This window comes from Idiotropiscis lumnitzeri, chromosome 3, assembly GCF_059441095.1.
Source record: "Idiotropiscis lumnitzeri isolate Australia: NSW breed Sydney's pygmy pipehorse chromosome 3, RoL_Ilum_1.0, whole genome shotgun sequence".
NCBI lineage: Eukaryota > Metazoa > Chordata > Actinopteri > Syngnathiformes > Syngnathidae > Idiotropiscis > Idiotropiscis lumnitzeri.
This window is the reverse complement of record NC_142393.1, coordinates 33736825-33757414: the sequence shown is the minus strand read 5'-3', so window position 1 is coordinate 33757414 and position 20590 is coordinate 33736825. Positions and strand designations below refer to the sequence as shown.

The following is a 20590-nucleotide window of genomic DNA, read 5'->3' as shown; positions in this document are numbered from 1 at the left end:
GCTCCTGTAACGGCAGGAATTCACTTTTCCCGTAAGCTCCGTTAATTAGTGCGGGCAGTAGGAGGTCGTTCTGACTCATCCGTAGCGGCACATCATTTTATCCACAGCTTTCACTTTCATTCAAGAACTCACACGGACCCAAAGGAACTCTTTCGTCCTCTTGTATTAAAAGTTTCACAATCCAGTGCAGTGAGCAATGTCGTTCAGTACAACGAATGGATAACATCTACTTGAACTATGAGAACGCTACGGGAACGGTCAAAAGCTGTTTCGCTTCCATGACTAACAGCACTGTGGTGTATTGTATTGATTTGTGAACGACCCTGCTGTACATGGGACTGATTCATCTTGTCAACAACTGATCTTTTGTTACGCAATGGACAGGATATATTGCGCACGCGCTGTTGCTTTGTATGTGATGTGTAGCAGAGACAAGTAAAAGCCAAGCTCACAGTTATCCCGCGTTTATTTTGTTACACTAAAGAACACGACAAGCACATCGTCTACTCTTCCTCTGTATGCACAAGGGGATCTCGCCACACGCAAATGCGCAGTCGATCACAAATCAGAATTATCAAATTAACTCATTTACTCCCTTAGACGTACAAAGACGTCTTTTAATGCAATGGCACCCTCTACCAAAGACGTATAAGTACATTTCCTGTCTTTTTTATGTCATAGTGTACATAAGGGTCTGATGCAACCTCTGACTGAGAATCAGCCTTGTCCGCATTGTGAATCATGTAAAAATCACGCAGCAGGGGGCAGAGGTGCAAAAGATCCGCCTTGAATATGCGCCAGAGGTACAAATGGGGGGCGGGATCCTGGGGTAGACGGTATAAGTGTGGAGAGCGGCGCGGTTAGCAGCAGCATCGGCAGCACTAGCAGCATTAGCAGCAGTAGCAGCAGTAGTATTAGTAGCGTTAGCAATGAAATCCTCCAAGCAAATGACGATCGAGGAATGCTTTTTTGTAAAAAAAGCTTCCCAAGTGTACATAAGGGTCTGATGCAACCTCTGACTGAGAATCAGCCTTGTCCGCATTGTGAATCATGTAAAAATCACCCAGCAGGGGGCAGAGGTGCAAAAGATCCGCCTTGAATCTGCGCCAGAGGTACAAATGGGGGGCGGGATCCTGGGGTAGACTTATAAGTGTGGAGAGCAGCGTGCGTAGCAGCAGCATCGGCAGCACTAGCAGCAGTCGCATTAGTAGCGTTAGCAATGAAATCCTCCAAGCAAATGACGATCGAGGAATGCTTTTTTTGTAAAAAAAAAGCTTCCTAAAAGCATCAAGGCGATGGAGACGCTTTGGTTGAGAGGATGACGCTTCGTCGTCGTCACAACAAACAGGCGTCTAAAGAGGCTGCGCGTGCCTTGCGGCCTGCATCGCCTGCCTTCGGACAATAGCCAAAGCAGCCGAGAGTCCTCACCAGATCCCCCCGAACGAGGAGGTAAGCGCTCGCAAGTTACCATTGAACATGTGGTTTTAGCCCTCATGCTGTTATTGTACATATCATGCATCTTGCGGGCAGAAAATGTCGCGTAAATGTGCAGTTAGACGCGAGCTTGCTCGCTGACTTCCTCGTCCGGCCGCCTCTATTGCACAATTACACGCGAGCGCAAGTCCTCGCCGACGAGGAAGTAAACGCTCGCAGGTTACCATTGAACATGTGGTTTTAGCCCTCATGCTGTTATTGTACATGTCATGCATCTTGTGGGCAGAAAATGTCGCGTAAATGTGCAGTTACATGCGAGCGTATCTCCTCCCCGACGAGGAAACAACAATACTGAATGGTGTGGTAATCATGCATACTTTCTAAAATTCACAGATTGTGCATCCCGCGGCAAGAAAGTTCCTCCTCGTCTTGTTGGTGTAAAGAAAGGTAAATTATAATATGAAACTTCAGACGCCAGCAATAAAATGCAGCAATAAATATATATTTCCAATTGTTTATATTTCTGTAATTTACAGGTTGTGCATCAGGAAGCAGTGGTTCCGGATGGCGTCACACTGGATGGCAACCGAGGAAAATCGACTTTACAGCAACCCCTGGACTACTGAATGCCGCTGCCCATTTGGAGTCTGAGGAGCCAGCTGATTTCCTGCAGCTGTCTCTCACGGATGAGCTTCTGCAGCACATCGCGGATGCCACCAATCACTTCCCAGACAATTATTTTCACACAAACCCCAGTGGACAAACACAAGCTCACTTATTTGCCACGGACCAGCAAAGCCAGACCACAACGAAAGTGTCGCGTCTGTTTGCGCAAAGGCAAACGGAGTGAAACAAGAATGTGGTGTGAACTATGTTGTGTGCCCTTGCATCAAGGCAACTGTTTTATTTTATATCACACAAAAAAAAAGTATGTATGACACTGATGTATTTCATTTTTGTACATAGTTCAACAGTTCAGTCGTTTTGTGTTATGTGCAAATAAATTTATTTTGTTATCAAAAACATATTTTTTGTGCTTTTTTTGTTATTTTATAGAAGGCATGCATTATTTAGATGTTGGAGGTGTCATAAAAGCCATAAATAATAGTGTCAAAGTTCAAATTATGGTCGAAATGCATCAGTTTACAAAAAGCTCATTTTCTCCGTTTTTTCCCCAGGGATTAGAGTTTTCATGAAATTTAGCTATTTTCAAATGCCGATTGCTCAAGAATGGAAAAAGATAGAAACAAACTTTTTTTTCTGTTGAAAGAAGAGAGTTTCTTTTGGTGTGCTTTTGGTGTGCTCCATGTCTATATAGCATGAGAATACAATATTCTGTGGGCTGTGGAGATGGGGCTCGTCGGCGAGCGCCTGGTGGCCGGGCCTGCACCCATGGGGCTCGGCCGGGCACAGCCCGAAAAGGCCCCATGGGAGGGGCCAAAGGGGTCGGGTGCAGTGTGAGTCGGGCGGCGGCAAGAGGCAGTGACCTTGGCGCTCTGATCCCCGGCTACAGAAACTAGCTCTTGGGACATGGAATGTCACCTCTCTGGCGGGGAAGGAGCCTGAGCTGGTGTGCGAGGCAGAGAAATTCCGACTAGATATAGTCGGGCTCACCTCCACACATAGATTAGGCTCTGGTACCAGTCCTATTGAGAGGGGTTGGAAACTCTTCCACTCTGGAGTTGCCCAAGGTGAGAGACGTCGAGCAGGTGTGGGCATACTTATTGCCCCCTGGCTTGGCGCCAGTACACTGGGGTTCACCCCAGTGGACGAGAGGGTAGCCTCCCTCCGCCTTAAGGTGGGGGGACGGGTGCTGACTGTTGTTTGTGCTTATGCACCAAACGGCAGTTCAGAGTTCCCACCCTTTTTGGAGTCTTTGGAGGGTGTGCTAGAGAGCGTTCCCCCTGGAGACTCCCTCGTTCTGCTGGGGGACTTCAATGCTCACGTGGGTAATGACAGTGAGACCTGGAAGGGCGTGATTGGGAGGAATGGCCCCCCCAATCTGAACCCGAGCGGTGTTCTGTTACTAGACTTCTGTGCTCGTCATGGATTGTCGATAACGAACACCATGTTCAAACATAAGGGTGTTCATATGTGCACTTGGCACCAGGACACCCTGGGCCGCAGTTCGATGATCGACTTTGCAGTCGTGTCATCGGATTTGCGGCCGCATGTTTTGGACACTCGGGTGAAGAGAGGGGCGGAGCTGTCAACTGATCACCACCTGGTGGTGAGTTGGCTCCGATGGTGGGGGAAGATGCCGGTCCGACCCAGCAGACCCAAACGCATTGTGAGGGTCCGCTGGGAACGCTTGGCAGAATCCCATGTCAGAAAGAGTTTCAACTCCCACCTCCGGCAGAACTTCGCCCACGTACCGGGGGAGGCGGGGGACATTGAGTCTGAGTGGACCATGTTTCGTGCCTCCATTGTTGAGGCAGCCGATCGGAGCTGTGGACGTAAGGTGGTCGGTGCCTGTCGTGGCGGCAACCCCCGAACCCGCTGGTGGACACCGGCGGTAAGGGATGCTGTCAGGCTGAAGAAGGAGTCCTATCGGGCCTTTCTGGCCTGTGGGACTCCGGAGGCAGCTGACAGGTACCGACTGGCCAAGCAGAATACGGCTTCGGTGGTTGCTGAAGCAAAAACTCGGGCGTGGGAGGAGTTCGGTGAGGACATGGAAAACGACTTCCAGACGGCTTCGAAGAAATTCTGGTCCACCATCCGTCGTCTCAGGAGGGGGAAGCAGTGCGCCACGAACACTATTTATAGTGGGGATGGGGTACTGCTGACCTCGACTCGGGACGTTGTGAGTCGGTGGGGAGAATACTTCGAAGACCTCCTCAATTCTACCGGCACGCCTTCCATTGAGGAAGCAGAGCCTGGGGACTCCGTGGTGGACTCGCCTATCTTGGGGGCTGAAGTAACCGAGGTGGTTAACAAGCTCCTCGGTGGCAAGGCCCCAGGGGTGGACGAGATCCGCCCGGAGTTCCTTAGGGCTCTGGATGTTGTGGGGCTGTCATGGTTGACACGCCTCTACAACATTGCATGGACATCGGGGACAGTGCCTCTGGATTGGCAGACCGGGGTGGTGGTCCCCCTTTTTAAGAAGGGGGACCGGAGGGTGTGTTCCAACTATAGAGGAATCACACTCCTCAGCCTCCCTGGTAAGGTCTACTCAGGGGAACTGGAGAGGAGGGTCCGTCGGGAGGTTGAATCTCAGATCCAAGAGGAGCAGTGCGGTTTTCGTCCTGGCCGTGGAACAGTGGACCATCTCTACACTCTCTACAGGGTCTTGGAGGGTTCATGGGAGTTCGCCCAACCAGTCTACATGTGTTTTGTGGACTTGGAGAAGGCGTTCGACCGTGTCCCACGGGGAGTTCTGTGGAGCGTGCTTCGGGAGTACGGGGTACCAAGCCCCTTGATACGGGCAGTTGGATCCCTGTACCACCGATGTCAGAGTTTGGTCCGCATTGCCGGCAGTCAGTCGGAGTCTTTTCCAGTGAGGGTTGGACTCCGCCAAGGCTGCCCTTTGTCACCGATTCTGTTCCTAACTTTTATGGACAGAATATCTAGGCGCAGTCGAGGCAATGAGGGGATCCGGTTTGGTGACCTCAGTATTTCATCTCTGCTTTTCGCAGATGATGTGGTACTGTTGGCTTCCTCAGGCCGTGATCTCCAACTCTCACTGGAGCGGTTCGCAGCCGAGTGTGAAGCGGTTGGGATGAGGATCAGCACCTCCAAATCTGAGACCATGGTTCTCAGCCGGAAAAGGGTGGAGTGCCCTCTCCAGGTCGGGGAGGAGATCCTGCCCCAAGTGGAGGAGTTTAAGTATCTTGGGGTCTTGTTCACGAGTGAGGGGAGGATGGAGCGGGAGATCGACAGGCGGATCGGTGCAGCCTCCGCTGTGATGCGGACGCTGTATCGGTCTGTCGTGGTGAAGAGGGAGCTGAGCCAAAAGGCGAAGCTCTCGATTTACCGGTCGATCTACGTTCCTACCCTCACCTATGGACACGAGCTGTGGGTCGCGACCGAAAGAACAAGATCTCGGATACAAGCGGCCGAAATGAGTTTCCTCCGCAGGGTGTCTGGGCTCTCCCTTAGAGATAGGGTGAGAAGCTCGGCCATCCGGAAGGGACTCAGTGTCGAGCCGCTGCTCCTCCACGTAGAGAGGAGCCAGATGAGGTGGCTCGGGCATCTGTTTAGGATGCCTCCTGGACGCCTCCCTGGTGAGGTGTTCCGGGCATGTCCCACCGGCAGGAGGCCCAGAGGACGACCCAGGACACGCTGGAGAGACTACGTCTCCCGGCTGGCCTGGGAACGCCTGGGCATCCCTCCGGCAGAGCTGGAAGATGTGGCTGGGGAGCGGGAAGTCTGGGCTTCCCTGCTGAAGCTGCTGCCCCCGCGACCCGACCCCGGATAAGCGGCGGATAATGGATGGATGGATGGATATTCTGTGGGCCTTGCAATATTAGTCAAAACCCAGGAAAACGCTGGGATTGAGCGGGTTGCTCCAGTGAAAATGGCTGGTATTTAATGAGTTAACTACACCATTATTTACAACACAGTAAATTCTAAATCCCATAGTTTACCAACAAGCACTAAACACAAATCTTTGTAAATTCCTAACATAAAATAAAATAGAGCACAATAAGAACCGGCTCTTACAGCTCCCATCAACTCAATACAAAGGAATGAAGAAATATAAATGAATCAAATGACACCATTTCAATTTGCCATCCAACTATACATTCATCCATCATCCAGCTATCTTCGGGTAGTAGGCGGGGGACACCCTGAACGGGTTGCCAGCCAATTGCAGGGCACACATAGACGAACAACCATCCACGCTCACACTCATACCTAGGGGCAATTTAGAGTGTTCCGTTAACCTGCAATGCATGTTTTTGGAATGTGGGAGGAAACCGGAGTACCCGGAGGAAACCCACACAGGCACAGGGAGAACATGCAAACTCCGCACACGATGGCCGGAGCCAAGATTTGCTGTCTCTCACTGTGAGGCCATCGTGCTAACCAGTCGGCCACCGCGCCGCCGCCATCCAACTAATAATTTATATTCTTAATATATTTAACATTTTATATACTCCCACCTCATTCCGCTCTCCACTAGTTAACAGTTCCGACAGTCAGCTATCTTGCCTTAGCTTGGGATACACGTCGAGATTCTGAGCTACGGACAATGTAAAATAACGAAAAATCACAATGTCAATTATTTCCCAAAACAATCAAATTAATGCTCTATACCTAGTTTGGGTTAATATTGGTGTTTTTTTCCCCCGCTCCTCTGTTAACATATGAGCACACGTCTCTAAGTGAAGCAACCCGGAAGTTAAATAACAAAAAAAAAGAATAACACGTGTAAAACGAATGCAGCAATGCCACAAGGTAGCTCTGCAGGACCACGACTTCCCATCTACACGCACAAACAAACTACAACAATGGATCATATCAAATGTAAAATAATTTAAAAAAAAATAAAGCTGACTACTTCGCGGATTTCACCTGGAAAGCATCCCCCGCGATAAACGAGGGATTACTGTTCACAGAAAAGTTGCTCAAGAATTAGACGTACGGTTGACGTGAAAGGAGAATATACTACTGTGTGCACCCACATGGGGTTGCATTGCTGCTGAGGGGTGCGGCAACACACTCCAAAATAAAAAGATTGGCAAAATTTATATGTGAAGTGGTAACATAAGCAGAGGAAGCACTTACATTCTTGGAGGGCTGGCGGAGGACGTCGCCCACTCCGCCACCGTTCCTCAGGCCATGATTCAACACTGTCACGATACACATCAGCAGCGTGTCGCAGGCCCGCTCACTGCTCGACTCGTCTGCAGGACAAAATCAAAATGCAAACTAGTTCACATTTGACATGCACGAAAAGTGGTGTGTCTGTTATGAAAAAAAAAAAAAAAAACTATATCCCGAAATAAGTCAGTCAGTCTCTCGGTCTCGCTCCCTCAAAATTAAACTAAATCAATGGGAATTTTCTGGAAAACCAACCATGTATAACCAGGGCTTAAAATAAAACAAATTATATAAATATATAAATATCACTAAATAAAATGATATAAGTATGCTTAACATTTATGGTTTCAGTAGAAGTGCTAATAAATTAACTGGTTCAGAACACAAACAGGAAAGATTGACAGCTTGTTCTGAAGGCTTGACTGTTATGTCTCAGTATGAACATTAGGAGCTTCAGTAAAAGGAGTAGGTAGATTACACTGGGTGTTGGGCCTTTTAAAACACTGGGGAAACAAAAATTTTGTTGAGTTCGCTCAGACAGATGGTTTTAACTCATTTTTGGGTGTAGAATCATGTCAAGTTTTTGAGTGATACAATCCTTGTTTTCTTAAAACATGAAATATGTATGTGTAGGGATGTAATAAAACATGCAATAGTTTAAAGCTTTGAAAACAAAACAAAAAAAACCCAAAAACAAAATAGAGCAAGAAGAAAATATAACTTGGTTAATAGAAAAGCCAGCACTAATCGTCTTAATTCATACAATGCTCGCGTTCTGTTTGTAGATATTAATAGTATTGACCAAAGGTGGTATTTTACCAGTCTGCCATTCACAACCCTCAGCACCGTGGGTACCTTGGGTACTCGTCAGTCTGTCATTTTTTCAAGCTGAATCAAACTGTAAGCATCAGTTGGTCAGTCCAATGCCCAGTAATTTGTTTCAATTTTTAATTTGCTTCCATTAAACAGAATCCAGCTTCCCATTAAATAAATCAAATTAATTCCAAGTAGTGTACTCCATCTTCTGTTTATAAATCTTCTTCCTCTTGGTTCATGGGCAGATTACAGCTCTTCCATGCATAGTACATGAAGCGCAATGCATTTACACTTCCCGCGATCAAAGATTTCACCAAGATTTAATAGAAAGCCAAAACCATAAAGGTTTATTTGCAAATAAATATACATACATAAAATATTAGACTCGAACAAGCATTGTAGAGTTGTGCTGTCATAGCCTGGTCATCCTGGAAGGGGGATTCCCCCATCTGTGGTCCCTTCTCAAGGTTTCTCACTTTTCCCCCAATGGGGTATTGAGTTTTTCCTTGCCCTCCTGGGGGCTAAGATCAGTGGATGTCGATTGTGGTTATGTAAAGCCCTTTGAGACTGTCTGTGATTAAGGGCTATACAAATAAAATTGACTTGACTTGACTTGACAAAGTAAAGTGCCAGCTTCTGGTTCCACCTCCATCCAATCACCAATCACACCCAGCCATTACATATTGAAAACAGGAGTGCTCACTCTCACACATATATAGCATTCTTTCTAAGTAACACTCAAGCGGTCAGTCGTCAGCAAAATGGACGTCCGTCTGTGACGGATTGAGAGGTCCATCGGTTCTTGACCCTTTTTGTGAAGATTATAATGACAGACAAAAACGCACTTCCGTCTGTGCTTTATCTGTTGCTTCGCGCTGGTGCACGGATAGATGGCGCCTCCAGCCTGCCGGTTGTTCTCCAGCACCAGAGCGAGGGTGCAAGCGTACTGCATATGCTGCTTATGAGTCGTACTCATTTTGTGAGAAAATGGTTTCAGTGAAAAAACAAACAAACTGTAAATTCAAAAGACTTGGGACGAGTGCCTCCATGAGTTTACCTAGCTGGGTTAGCTTAGTAGACAAAAGAACCGCAAATTCTGCTGTTGATAACCTACAATGTGGCTAATGCGGTATTTGCTGTTAATACTAACGTTAAATACAAATAACTTGACATTTTTAGTATTTAAGCTATACAACGTATTAATGTATATGATGCCAAAACAAAATGTTATTATAAAACTAATTGACCATAATCCATTTGTACAGTTTTCCATTAATCAAAGGCACCAGTAAGTATAAATGCTCAAATAAGCAGTGGATGAAAAAAGGTTGAGTAAATCCATCCATCCATTTTCTGGACCGCTTCTCCTCACTAGGGTCGCAGGGGTGCTGGAGCCTATCTCAGCTATATTCGGGCAGTCGGCGGGGGACACCCTGAACTGGTTGCCAGCCAATTGCAGGGTTGAGTAAATGTAAAAAGACAATTATTTGACACAAAACATTTATAAATTTGAGACCTGAAACGGTCCGTTTTTGTCATGTCATGTTTTTGTTTTGTGTTTGCTCAGCTGGAGTGGGGGGCGTTTCCTTCCAGCGCCTGTTCCTGTTCATGTCGTCATGGCTGGAGAGACGCGCCCACCAGCCACGCACTTGTCACTCGTCAACTCATTGATCACGGCACTATTTAAACACCCCGCGCTGACTACTCAGCGTCGGAATATTCTCCTTGCTCATGTTCATGTCCCAAGTAGTGAATTCTAGACACCTCCTTGTTTGCCTTCCGTGTTTCTTGATCCCGTTCGTTGTAAGTCTTTCCATTTTCAGTTATTGTTCTTCTCGGCAATTGGTTTTCCTTGCCCTTTTGCGGTAAGCGATTTTCGTTCATTTTGTTCCTTGCCTTTTGCAAGCGTTTTTCGTTATTCTCCTGGTTTGAGTTTTTCCACCAGCGATTTTCTTTGCACTTTGTCAGTATTGCGTTTGATTATATAAAGATATATTGTGTGCCTGTTTTTTTTGTAATAATAAATACCTTTGTTAAAATTCATCTCTCTGTGTCTGCGCTTGAAGAGTCCTGATACTATTTTCCAGTGGTTCTGGAAAATAACCCTAACAGAGTATTCCGACCATGGACTCTGCGGACACAGAGAAAATTTAGTAGAAAATAAGGATAAGACATTACGCCCTTGTGTGGACTACAAGGGGCTAAACGATATCACGGTTAAAAATCGCTACCCGCTTCCGTTGCTGGACTCAGCTTTTGCTCCGTTGCAATCTGCAACAGTGCTTTCCAAATTAGATTTACGCAGCGCTTACCATTTGGTGAGAATCCGCGAGGGGGATGAATGGAAGACAGCCTTCAAGACTCCCTTAGGGCATTTTGAATATTTGGTAATGCCCTTCGGTTTGACCAATGCCCCCGCAGGTTTCAGAGCCTTATCAATGACGTCTTACGAGATATGCTGAACGTCTGTTATATGCTGAACGTCTGTTGTTGTGTTTATCTTGATGACATTTTAATCTTCTTGAGTTCCGTGGAGGAACACCAACAACACGTTCGGGCCATTTTGCAACGTTTACTGGAAAACAAGTTGTACGTCAAGGGGGAGAAGTGTGAGTTCCACAAGAATTCAGTTCAGTTTTTAGGTTTTATCGTCGAGAAAGGGCAGATTAAGGCCGATCTGGCCAAGACCCGCGCCGTGGTAGAATGGCCGACACCCACTAACCGTGAACAGCTGTAGCGTACCTGGGTTTCGCGAATTTTTACCGCTGCTTTATTAAAAATCTCAGTCGCCAAGCATTACCCCTCACTCGTCTCACATCCGTCAAGACACGCTTTATGTGGGATCAAAGGGCTGAAACCGCTTTCTGTGGCCTCAAACGAGCCTTCACAAACACGCTTCGTCACCCTAACCCTGAGTTCTCTTTTGTTGTAGAGGTGGACGCGTCTGATTCAGGAGTGGGGGCGGTGCTGTCTCAGCGTTCCCCAGTCGACCAGAGACTCCATCCCTGCGCCTTCTTTTCCCGCCGGCTCAGTCCGGCCGAGGCCAACTACGACGTGGGGAATCGGGAGCTGTTGGCGGTGGTCCTCGCGCTTCAAGAATGGAGACACTGGCTGGAGGGCTCCATAGAACCGTTCACCGTGTACACTGACCATAAGAATCTCTCATACATCCAAACTGTAAAAAGACTTAACCCTCGCCTTGCACGTTGTTCCTTGCTCCTCAGCTGATACAACTACACCTTAACATATCGCCCTGGGTCCAAAAACACCAAGCCGGACGCCCTGTCACGCATTCATGACCCAGTGGAGGAAAGGCCGGGACCTGACAGCGTGGTGCCAGACCATTGCTTGGTGGGATCCTTGCAGTGGGAGATAGAGCAACGAATCCAGGGGGCACAGGACGATGCCAACAACCCGTCCGGGTGCCCAGTGGGCCGGTTATTTGTGCCGGCCCAACTTCGCGCAGAAGTACTAAAGTGGGGCCACTCCTCCAAGGTGCCGTGCAAGGGCCTTTGTCAAGGCCTGCCCCGCTTGCGCATCAAGTAAAGCATTGCATCAGCCTCCAGCGGGACTTCTGCACCGCTTGCCAATACCTCCACGAATCTGGTCACACATAGCACTGGACTTTGTCACGGGTCTGCCTGCCTCTCGGGGCAACTCCGTCATACTCATCTTGTAGATCGCTTCTCCCGTCTGCCCTAGAGACTTCCAACCTGCTTTTGTGCTTCATGTTTTCAGGCTTCACGGAATCCCGACGGACTTGGTGTCCGACCGAGGCCCACAATTCGTGTCCCGGGTGTGGAAGCGCTTCTGCCGGTCCCTGGGGGCTACGTCGAGCCTCTCATCCGGGTACCAACCCCTGTCCAATGGGCAGTCTGAAAGGATGAATCAGGACCTGGAAGCTGCTCGGCGGTGCGTGTGCCTCGATCGGCCATCCTCGTGGGCCGACCATCTGCCATGGGTGGAGTACGCGCACAACCCGCTGGTCTCGTCTGCCACGGGGCGCTCTACCTTCATGACCGCCTATGGCTACCAGCCTCCGCTTTTTCCATCCCAGGAGGGGGTGGTGGAGGTTCCATTCATCTTAAGCGGGCGCATCGCATCTGGAGGGAGGCCCTGTCCCGCACCGCCAAACGCAATCGGCAGATCGCTGATCGCCGTCGACGCCCGGCCCCGGTCTACAAAGTGGGTGATAAAGTGTGGCTGTCTACCCGCAATCTCAACGTCCCGCAAACTGGGCCTGTGATTCGTGGGTCCATTTGAGGTGGAGGCAGTCATCAACCCAGTGCCAGTCAGACTCAAGCTTCCCTCCACCATGAAGATCCATCCGGTGTTCCACGTGTTCCTGGTCAAGCCTGTGTCATCGTGTCCTCTGGTTCCTCCTTCCACCCCACCTCCGCCTCCGAGAATCATTGACGGTGGTCTAGTGTACACGGTACGGGAAAGATTGGACTCTAGGCGCAGGGGCAGGGGTTCCAGTACCTGGTCGACTGGGAAGGCTATGGTCTGGAGGAGCGTCAGTGGCTTCCCCGCTCCTGGATCGTGTGTCCATCTCTCATTCAGGACTCCCACGCTTCTCATCCGTTCAAGCCAGGTGGTCCACCAGGAGGCGTCCGTTAAAGGGGGGGTACTGTCATGGTCCGTTTTTGTCGTGTCATGTTTTTGTTTTGTGTTTGCTTAGCTGGAGTGGGGGTGTTTCCTTCCAGCGCCTGTTCCTGTTCATGTCGTCATGGCTGGACAGACGCGCCCACCAGCCACGCACCTGTCACTCGTCAACTCATTGATTACGGCACTATTTAAACACCCCGCACTGACTACTCAGCGTCTGAATATTCTCCTTGCTCATGTTCATGTCCCAAGTAGTGAATTCTAGACACCTTGTTGTTTGCCTTCCGTGTTTCTCGATCCCGTTCATTGTAAGTGTTTCCGTTTTCAGTTATTGTTGTTCTCGGTCGAGCTCGCTCGCCAATTGGTTTTCCTTGCTCTTTTGCGGTAAGCGATTTTCGTTCATTTTGTTCGTTGCCTTTTGCAAACGTTTTTCGTTCCCGTCGTTATTCTCCTGGTGTGAGTTTTTCCACCAGCGATTTTCTTTGCACTTTGTCGGTATTGCATTTGATTATATATAGATATATAGTGTGCCTGTTTTTTTTGTATTAATAAATACCTTTGTTAAAATGCATCTCTCTGTGACTGCGCTTGAAGAGTCCTGATACTATTTTCCAGCGGTTCTGGAAAATAACCCTAACAGAAGATGCCAAAATAAAGTTTAAGACCTATGAAAATAAATATAACAAGCAAGATCAATATCATGCATCATCAGAGCAGAATAGAAGCAACACACAAGAAATATGGAAAATACTAAATCACCAAATCCAAAAACGGAATATGTAGAATATTTCATGAATGATAAAAATATTAAATTGTGATTGATAAAATTGCCGAAATAGCTAATAGATTATTGATCATTTTGTCAATAACAGTAGTAAAGTAGCCAAGAAACACTTTTGAAATAAATACATTAAAAACAACTCCTCCACTATGTCCATTGGAGCTGTAAATGACAGAGAAGTATTAAATACTGTTAAAACACAGAAAATAAAAAGTGTACTGATTGCTAGAATATTGCCATGATATTAGTAATAACTATTATGAATATGTGCAATAATAAAACATTTTTAAATATTAAATATTTACTTCTTTAGTCAGTAGGCGGCACTACAACTACAATGAAAAATAAATTTGTGGCTGTCTTTAGGCTTGTATTATTATGAAATGTGAGAAATAAATTATTATATGGTCCAAGTTACAAATCTTTTTGTTGTCAACGCGAAATAAATTCAAAAAGTCAGACTTCATTTGCAGTTTAGAATATGGCTGAGTTTTTTGGAGGTCAGGTCCTGTTACACATTCCACCACATTTTCATTGAGCAAGGTGAAACGTACATCCGAGGCTGCTATTTTGAAAATTTCTAGGGGGTTCCTGCGACCCATTTTTAAATAATTGCATAATAAAACGTTTAATTACCGAACTGTGCGTTGCCATACCCACAGCATTTTGCGAAAAATGATGTATTTTGACGTCATGAAGGCCTAAACACTCTTCCGAGCAAATATGAGGTAGAGTGAGGCTTCAGAGGACAGTCAAAACAGCGCAAAGGATTATTGGCTGCCCTCTCCCCTCACTGTCGGACATCTACACCGCCCGGTGCCTCAGATGGGCTCTCAACATCGTCAAAGACAATACCCACCCAAACTCACACCTGTTCGACCTGGTGCCCTCTGGCAGGCGCTACAGGTGCATCAAATCAAGGACCAATAGACTGAGAAACAGTTTCTTCCCAAGAGCCATCTCCATTCTAAACTCACACACACACACACGACCACCCGTACCTTGCAGAACAGCAACGTGATGTGTTTTTATATACCCTATTCAGTATTATTTTCCATTGCACTAACTATTCTCTTATTTATCAAATTTATATATTTATCTGAATTATTGTTGTATTGCACTGGAGAGGGGAGCTCTCTAATCTCGTTGCACACTTGAGTACAATGACAATAAAGGTTTTTCTGATTCTGATTCTGACCTTCTTAACCTGCTCAGAGAAACACATCAAAGAAACGAGCAAGTATTTCCTTTAGCCAGTAGGTGGCACTTCTTCTTCTTCTGGTGCCATGGCTGAAACAGCCCTTGACGACTCATGATGAAAAAACTTTCAGTCTTCGGTTTCTTGCGGCGTCCCAGATAGCTCGCGAGTTTCTGAGCCCGGTGTAGTCCTTGATCTGATTTAGGTACATGAGCCTCTGTCCGCCTCTAGCTCTTTTCCCAGGTACTTTTCCGGCTAGGCATATTTCTTCGATTTCGCCTTTACGGATGATGTGGCCGGTGAAGTTGACCTGTCTTCTTTTGATGTCTTGGAGGAGTTGGCGTTCTTTCCCAACTCGTTGGAGCACCGAGATATTGGTCTCGTGTGCGGTGTACGGGATGCGCAGCATCCGACGATAAAACCACATCTCTGCGGCTTCGATGTTCTTTGTCGTTGCTGAGGATAGGGTCCAAGATTCGCATCCGTACAGCAGAACCGACCACACGAAACATTTCAGAATTCTGACCTTGAGAGGAATAGGGAGTTTGCGATCCTTTAGAATGGGCGACATTTGGTTGAAACTTGTCTTGGCCATTCCTATGCGCCTTCTAATTTCTTCCTCGCATCGACCATCTGATGTAATCTTTGACCCTAGGTAATCAAAGGAGTCGACTTGTTCAATTGCGGGTCCGTTGCACGACAGGTTACACGTTGGGGGCCGGCTTTCCTTGGAGATCACCATGCAGAAAGTTTTCTTGCTGTTAATCTCCAGCCCTTCGTTTGTTGAAGCCTCCACTACGAGATCCAGTAGCCTTTGTAGGCCTTCCTCACTGTCAGCGATGAGGGCAGTGTCATCTGCGTATCTGATGTTGTTGATACGGACACCGTTGATGAGAACTCCGTCGTTTGAGTCTTCAAGCCGGCGGAGGATTTGTTCGCTGTACAAGTTGAAAAAGTCTGGACTCATTCCGCACCCCTGTCGAACTCCGCGGTTGATTTCGGTCCACTCCTTGAGGCCACCCGGAAGTCTGATGGCTCCTTTTTGAAGCGAGTAGAGGTTGTAGATGACCCTAAGATCTTTGTCATCAATTCCGATGTTCTTGAGCATTTTGAATAGCCTTTTATGACGGACCCGATCGAATGCTTTTTGGTAGTCAATGAAGCAGACGTAGATATCCTGTTGGTGTTGTATGGCCCGTTCGCTGAGCATTCGGATGGTAAATATGGCGTTTCTCGTTCCCCGATCTGGCATAAATCCGTACTGGCATCGAGCGATCTCCGGACGAATCTTCGATCGGCAGCGCTCCAGTATGATTTTTAGCAGCAATTTCAGGGTGTGACTCATGAGACTGATTGTCCTGTGCTGGTCGCAGTCCAATGTGTTGGGTTTTTTGGGGAGGGCAACGAAGACAGATTTGAGCATGTCGTCGGGTATCTCGCCTGACTCATAGATGTTATTAAGAAGGCTGTGGATGGTGTTGATAGACTCCTCGCCCAGTGCTTGTAGCATTTCTGTGACGACCTCGTCTGGGCCAGCCGCTTTGTGTGCTTTCATCCTGCGCAGCGCCCATTTGACTTCTTCCTTCATAATTGGTGGGCCAGAGAGGTCCGAGAGCGGAGTGACTTCCTCCCCGTCAGTGCGAACATCTTCGAACAGCTGACCAAGGTATTCTGACCACCGCCGCGCAACATCTTCTGGCTCATAGAGGACTTCTCCCGTAGACGACTTGATACACGCCGATGGGCGTGACGGCATTTTTCCTGTGACTTCTTGAATTCGCTTGAACATCTCCCTGCTGTTTTGGTCTTTCAGCTGCTCGATTTCTTGGCACTTCCCTTCCAGCCACCGCTCCTTAGCTTCTTTGCATTTTTGGAGGACTGTGCTGTGTAGATGATTGTATCTCTCCTGGTCACCCTTGGCCAGTCTTCTTTCTTCCATGAGGTCTTTGATTTCTTGGGTAATCCAATGTTTAGTTACTCCCTTAGGTTCGTCTTTGGGTATGTGCTTGTTTGCTGCATCGAGAATGGCGGATTTGATGTTGCTCCAATGAGATTCTGGAGGTTCGGACGATTCTGTCTCTTCCAGACCTTCCATCACAGCCTTGCAGAATTTTCCGCAGACGTCAGACTCCTTGAGAGCGCTAAGGATGAATTTCGATTTGCGTTGGGGGGTTTTTAGCGTTTTAAGGTGAAGTTTAAACGTCGCTACGACAGGAACATGATCGCTGTTAATATCTGCTCCGGGGTAAGTTTTGACTTTGGAGATCGCAGATCGGTACCGTTTATTGATCAGAATATAGTCGATCTGGTTCCGCGTGCGGTCCCCTGGACTGACCCATGTGTATCTGTGTCGAAGGTGGACGTCAAACCACGTGTTCATGACCGCCAAACCCTTCTCTTCACACCAGTGAATAAGTCTTTCACCTCGATCATTCCTGTCTCCCAGGCCGAACGATCCGACTGTATTGCCACTTGATTCACAGCCAACTTTTGCGTTGAAATCCCCCATAACAACATTCACCTCGTTGGTCTTACACTGCCTGTAAGTTACCTCCAAGTCGTCGTAGAACTTGTCTATTTCGGCGTCCTCAGATTCCGCTGTGGGCGCGTAGGCCACAATGAGGTTTATGTTGAACGGGCTAGCTTTGAAATTGACTAGAAGAATACGATCCGAACGTGGCCAGATGGCCAGGACTGATTTCGAAAAATGCTTGTTCAGAACGAGAGCCACACCACGGTGATGCTGCTCGCCTCCGGAGTATATCACAGTTCTATCCCCTTTCCTGAATTGCCCTGCACCTTTCCATCGAACTTCACACAAGCCCAGCAAGCTTAGTCTGAGCCTGTCCATCTCTTGACACACATTGTCGAGTTTTCCTTGCTGGTTCAGAGTTCTTGCGTTCCATGTAGCGATTCTGTGTTGTTTACTTCTTGCTTGCCTGAGATTTTGTGGATTACGATTTATCACAGTCATGGGATGACGGACGCCGCGGGCCTGTGACGCACCACAACGGCTACCGGACGAGGTCCTCCGAACTACAGTTCTGCGCGTACCATTGACGTCGTGGCACTACCACTACGACGAAAATTAAATCCGTAGATGTCTGCAGGGCTGGACTATCATCAATTATAACAAATTTTGAGAAGTTAGGACAATCTGAGTCATGTTACAGCATCTTTGTGAAATGTGCTATATAAATAACGTTGTATTGTATTGTATCTTTTTTTGTCACAGTGACCAATCAGACATTGCGGCACTGTCATGGCCACACCCTTCCCTGAAAAGTCACAATATTCTGCGTGGTGGAAAATCAGCGTCTTGAGGCTTTTCTGACAAATTTTCTGTCGGATTTGTTAAACAGGCTCCGTGCAGAAACCGCGAAAGAGTTTTTGGCTTTCATCATATTGCAAAACGAAGTTTGTGAAATATAACGCAAAGCTGTTGCCTTGGCAACTCTTATTCACCAAGAAAAACAACACTACTTTGATAGTTTTGAGTGAACTATTTGTTGGCCTGTTTACTGCCGCTTTTTTTTCTCTTTTCTTTTCCTTTCTGCCCTCTTTTCCCCCGGCTGGGGGATTCGGGGACGGTGACCCACTAGGAAGTTTAAGGCATTGACCAACTGGGCATGCACCTGTTCCAGTGATGTCGTCTTCCTGCAGCGCGACATTTGATCAATTTATTTATATACTTTAGCATCTAATTTAATTATTTGTTGGCCTGTTTATTGCCGCTTCTTCTCTTTTCTGCCCCCTCTTCCCCTGCTTGGGAATTAGGTGATGGGGACATGCTTTGAAGATTACGGCACTGACGAACTGGGAAGGGACCTGCTCTGCCGAAGTAGTCTTCATGCAGCCCTCTTCTGATTTCCTTACATTTCAGCACTTCGTTGAACTACTTGTTGGCCTGTTTACTATTTCTGTTCTTTCTTTTCTGTTCCCAATTCCCCGACTTGGGAATAAGGTGATGGTGATTCACTTGGAAGTGGCTGTTCTGAATTTACACCAACTGACCGGTACAAGATCGAAGGCTCATCCTCGGATATGCCGCCATGGATATTACGGCCCTGGATGAGGACCCACTCCACTGAAGTCATCTTCCTGCAGCACTTCATTCAATTGACTCTCACATGATCTCATCTATTATTGCATAGCATCATTGTATGTGTCAAATGTTGCCCAGTTGGCATCCATTGCAGCCTGCTCATCCTGGAAGGGGGATTCCCCCATCTGTGGTCCCTTCTCAAGGTTTCTCACTTTTCTCCTAATGGGGTTTTTGAGTTTTTCCTTGCCCTCCTGGGGGTTAAGATCGGGGATGTCGATTGTGGTTATGTAAAGCCCTTTGAGACTGTCTGTGATTAAGGGATATACCAGCAGTCGGCAACCCGCGGCTCCGGAGCCTCATGCGGCTCTTTCATCCTCATAATGCGGCTCTGATTGGCTTGGGAAAATAAATTACAATTTTTTTTTTTTTTTATTTAATTGAAGTGTGTTTTATTTGTGTTAGTTTTTATATTCTTTTAGTTCTAAATTTGAAGATTATTGTGATCTTGAAATATTAAAATATTAATTAAATTATTTGATATTATTTTTGTCACGATCCGTCTGTTGCGCTCCCAGCGAGTGGGCGTGGCCCGGCGGCTCCGCTCCCGGAAGCGGCCACGAGCCGGACGCGCTCCCGATCGCCACAGCTGCGCCTCATTGGGACTCTGATTACGGACTATTTAAGCGTTGCTCATGCGCTTGCTCATGGTCTTGTTCATAGTTTGTTCTCCTCGTGATTTGCTCTCGTTTTTGTCATTTGCGTATTTTGTCCTTGGTTTGCTCACAGCTACTTTACCGCTCGCTTTAAGTTTTCTCGTTCCAATTGGTCTTGTCTTCACCCTTTTTGTGGTAAGCATTGTTTTTTGGTTCCTTGCGTTGCAAGCGATTTCTGTTCTTTCCTTATTTATTTCCTGGAGTGACCCGGTCACCCAGCGTTTTCCGTTTCGCCCTCCCGGCGGTGGTAATCATAGAACCCTTGCGGTTAGTAAATTTATAAATATTGATCCTATAGTGATTATTGTGTGTTGCTTGTCGGCCTTCAATAAACGCCCTGTCAATCCTACCTCCTGAGTCTGCGCTAAAGGGTCCACCTTACACCGCTTCAGGCTGGGAAGCGGTCCTGACAATTTTTTCGTCGCTCAAAATAGACGTCACATAATTTTCTCCGTAGCACTTCATAAGACATAACCACACTATAGTTGTTTATACAAAGTGTAAAGGTAAGAAAAAGCAATATATACAGTGTTATCTTCATTTTAGATAAGATAAATGGATATAAGTATGACGCCTCATGGCATTTTTCTGCTTTCGTTTGCTACATGGACAATTTAAATTCAGCTTTTTAATTTATTTGAAAGAGACATTCATTGTTATTATTTTTTAATAATTCAAAATGTTCAAAATGTGTTCATTAAATGAATAAAATGTAATTTTCTCTGTAGCACGTGGATTTCATAAGAAACATGCTGCGGTAAAGTAGTAGAAGTTTTTTTTTTTTTTCATTTTAGATGTGCGGCTCCCAGTGTTTTCTTTTCCGTGGAAATCGGGTTCAAATGGCTCTTTCGGTGTCAAAGGTTGCCGACCGCTGGGCTATACAAATAAAATTTACTTGACTTGACTACTTTTGAGAGTCTAAAAATGCACTAAAACTCATCAAACTTTACACAAAAATCAGGCCTTGCAAATTCAACTTGTTTATTGTGCAATTTTTCATTATGGCTCGTAGTGCCCCATTGAAATTTTTTAAAAAGCAGCCCCGATTGTACATTTCACCTAAATAGCTACACTATAAATGCTAATATTCAAATGAATAGGAAATAATCAGAGAACTTCACTCCAAAATCATTAACCTGTTATGAACACTAATCTTAAATAAGTAAGCAGAAATGTAGGGTTTTGTCAACATGCTTAACTTAATGTAACTCATTCCAGTTAAATTTGAT

General features: G+C 46.7%; 1 protein-coding gene and 1 long non-coding RNA gene across 4 annotated transcripts in view; one reads left to right on the top strand and one right to left on the bottom strand.

Moving 5' to 3' along the window:
* itpr3 (inositol 1,4,5-trisphosphate receptor, type 3) overlaps positions 1-20590 on the bottom strand; it is a 340721-nt gene that overhangs the window by 18481 nt on the left and 301650 nt on the right. For all 3 annotated transcript variants that reach the window (XM_088289554.1, XM_088289555.1, XM_088289556.1), the window contains exon 55: positions 7165-7283. In XM_088289554.1, the coding sequence (XP_088145680.1) occupies positions 7165-7283 (119 nt within the window). The remainder of the gene's footprint in view (positions 1-7164; positions 7284-20590) is intronic.
* LOC148340965 (uncharacterized) lies at positions 820-2047 on the top strand. Its single transcript, XR_015842600.1, has 3 exons — positions 820-1449; positions 1828-1881; positions 1971-2047. It is a non-coding gene; the product is annotated as an uncharacterized LOC148340965 (long non-coding RNA).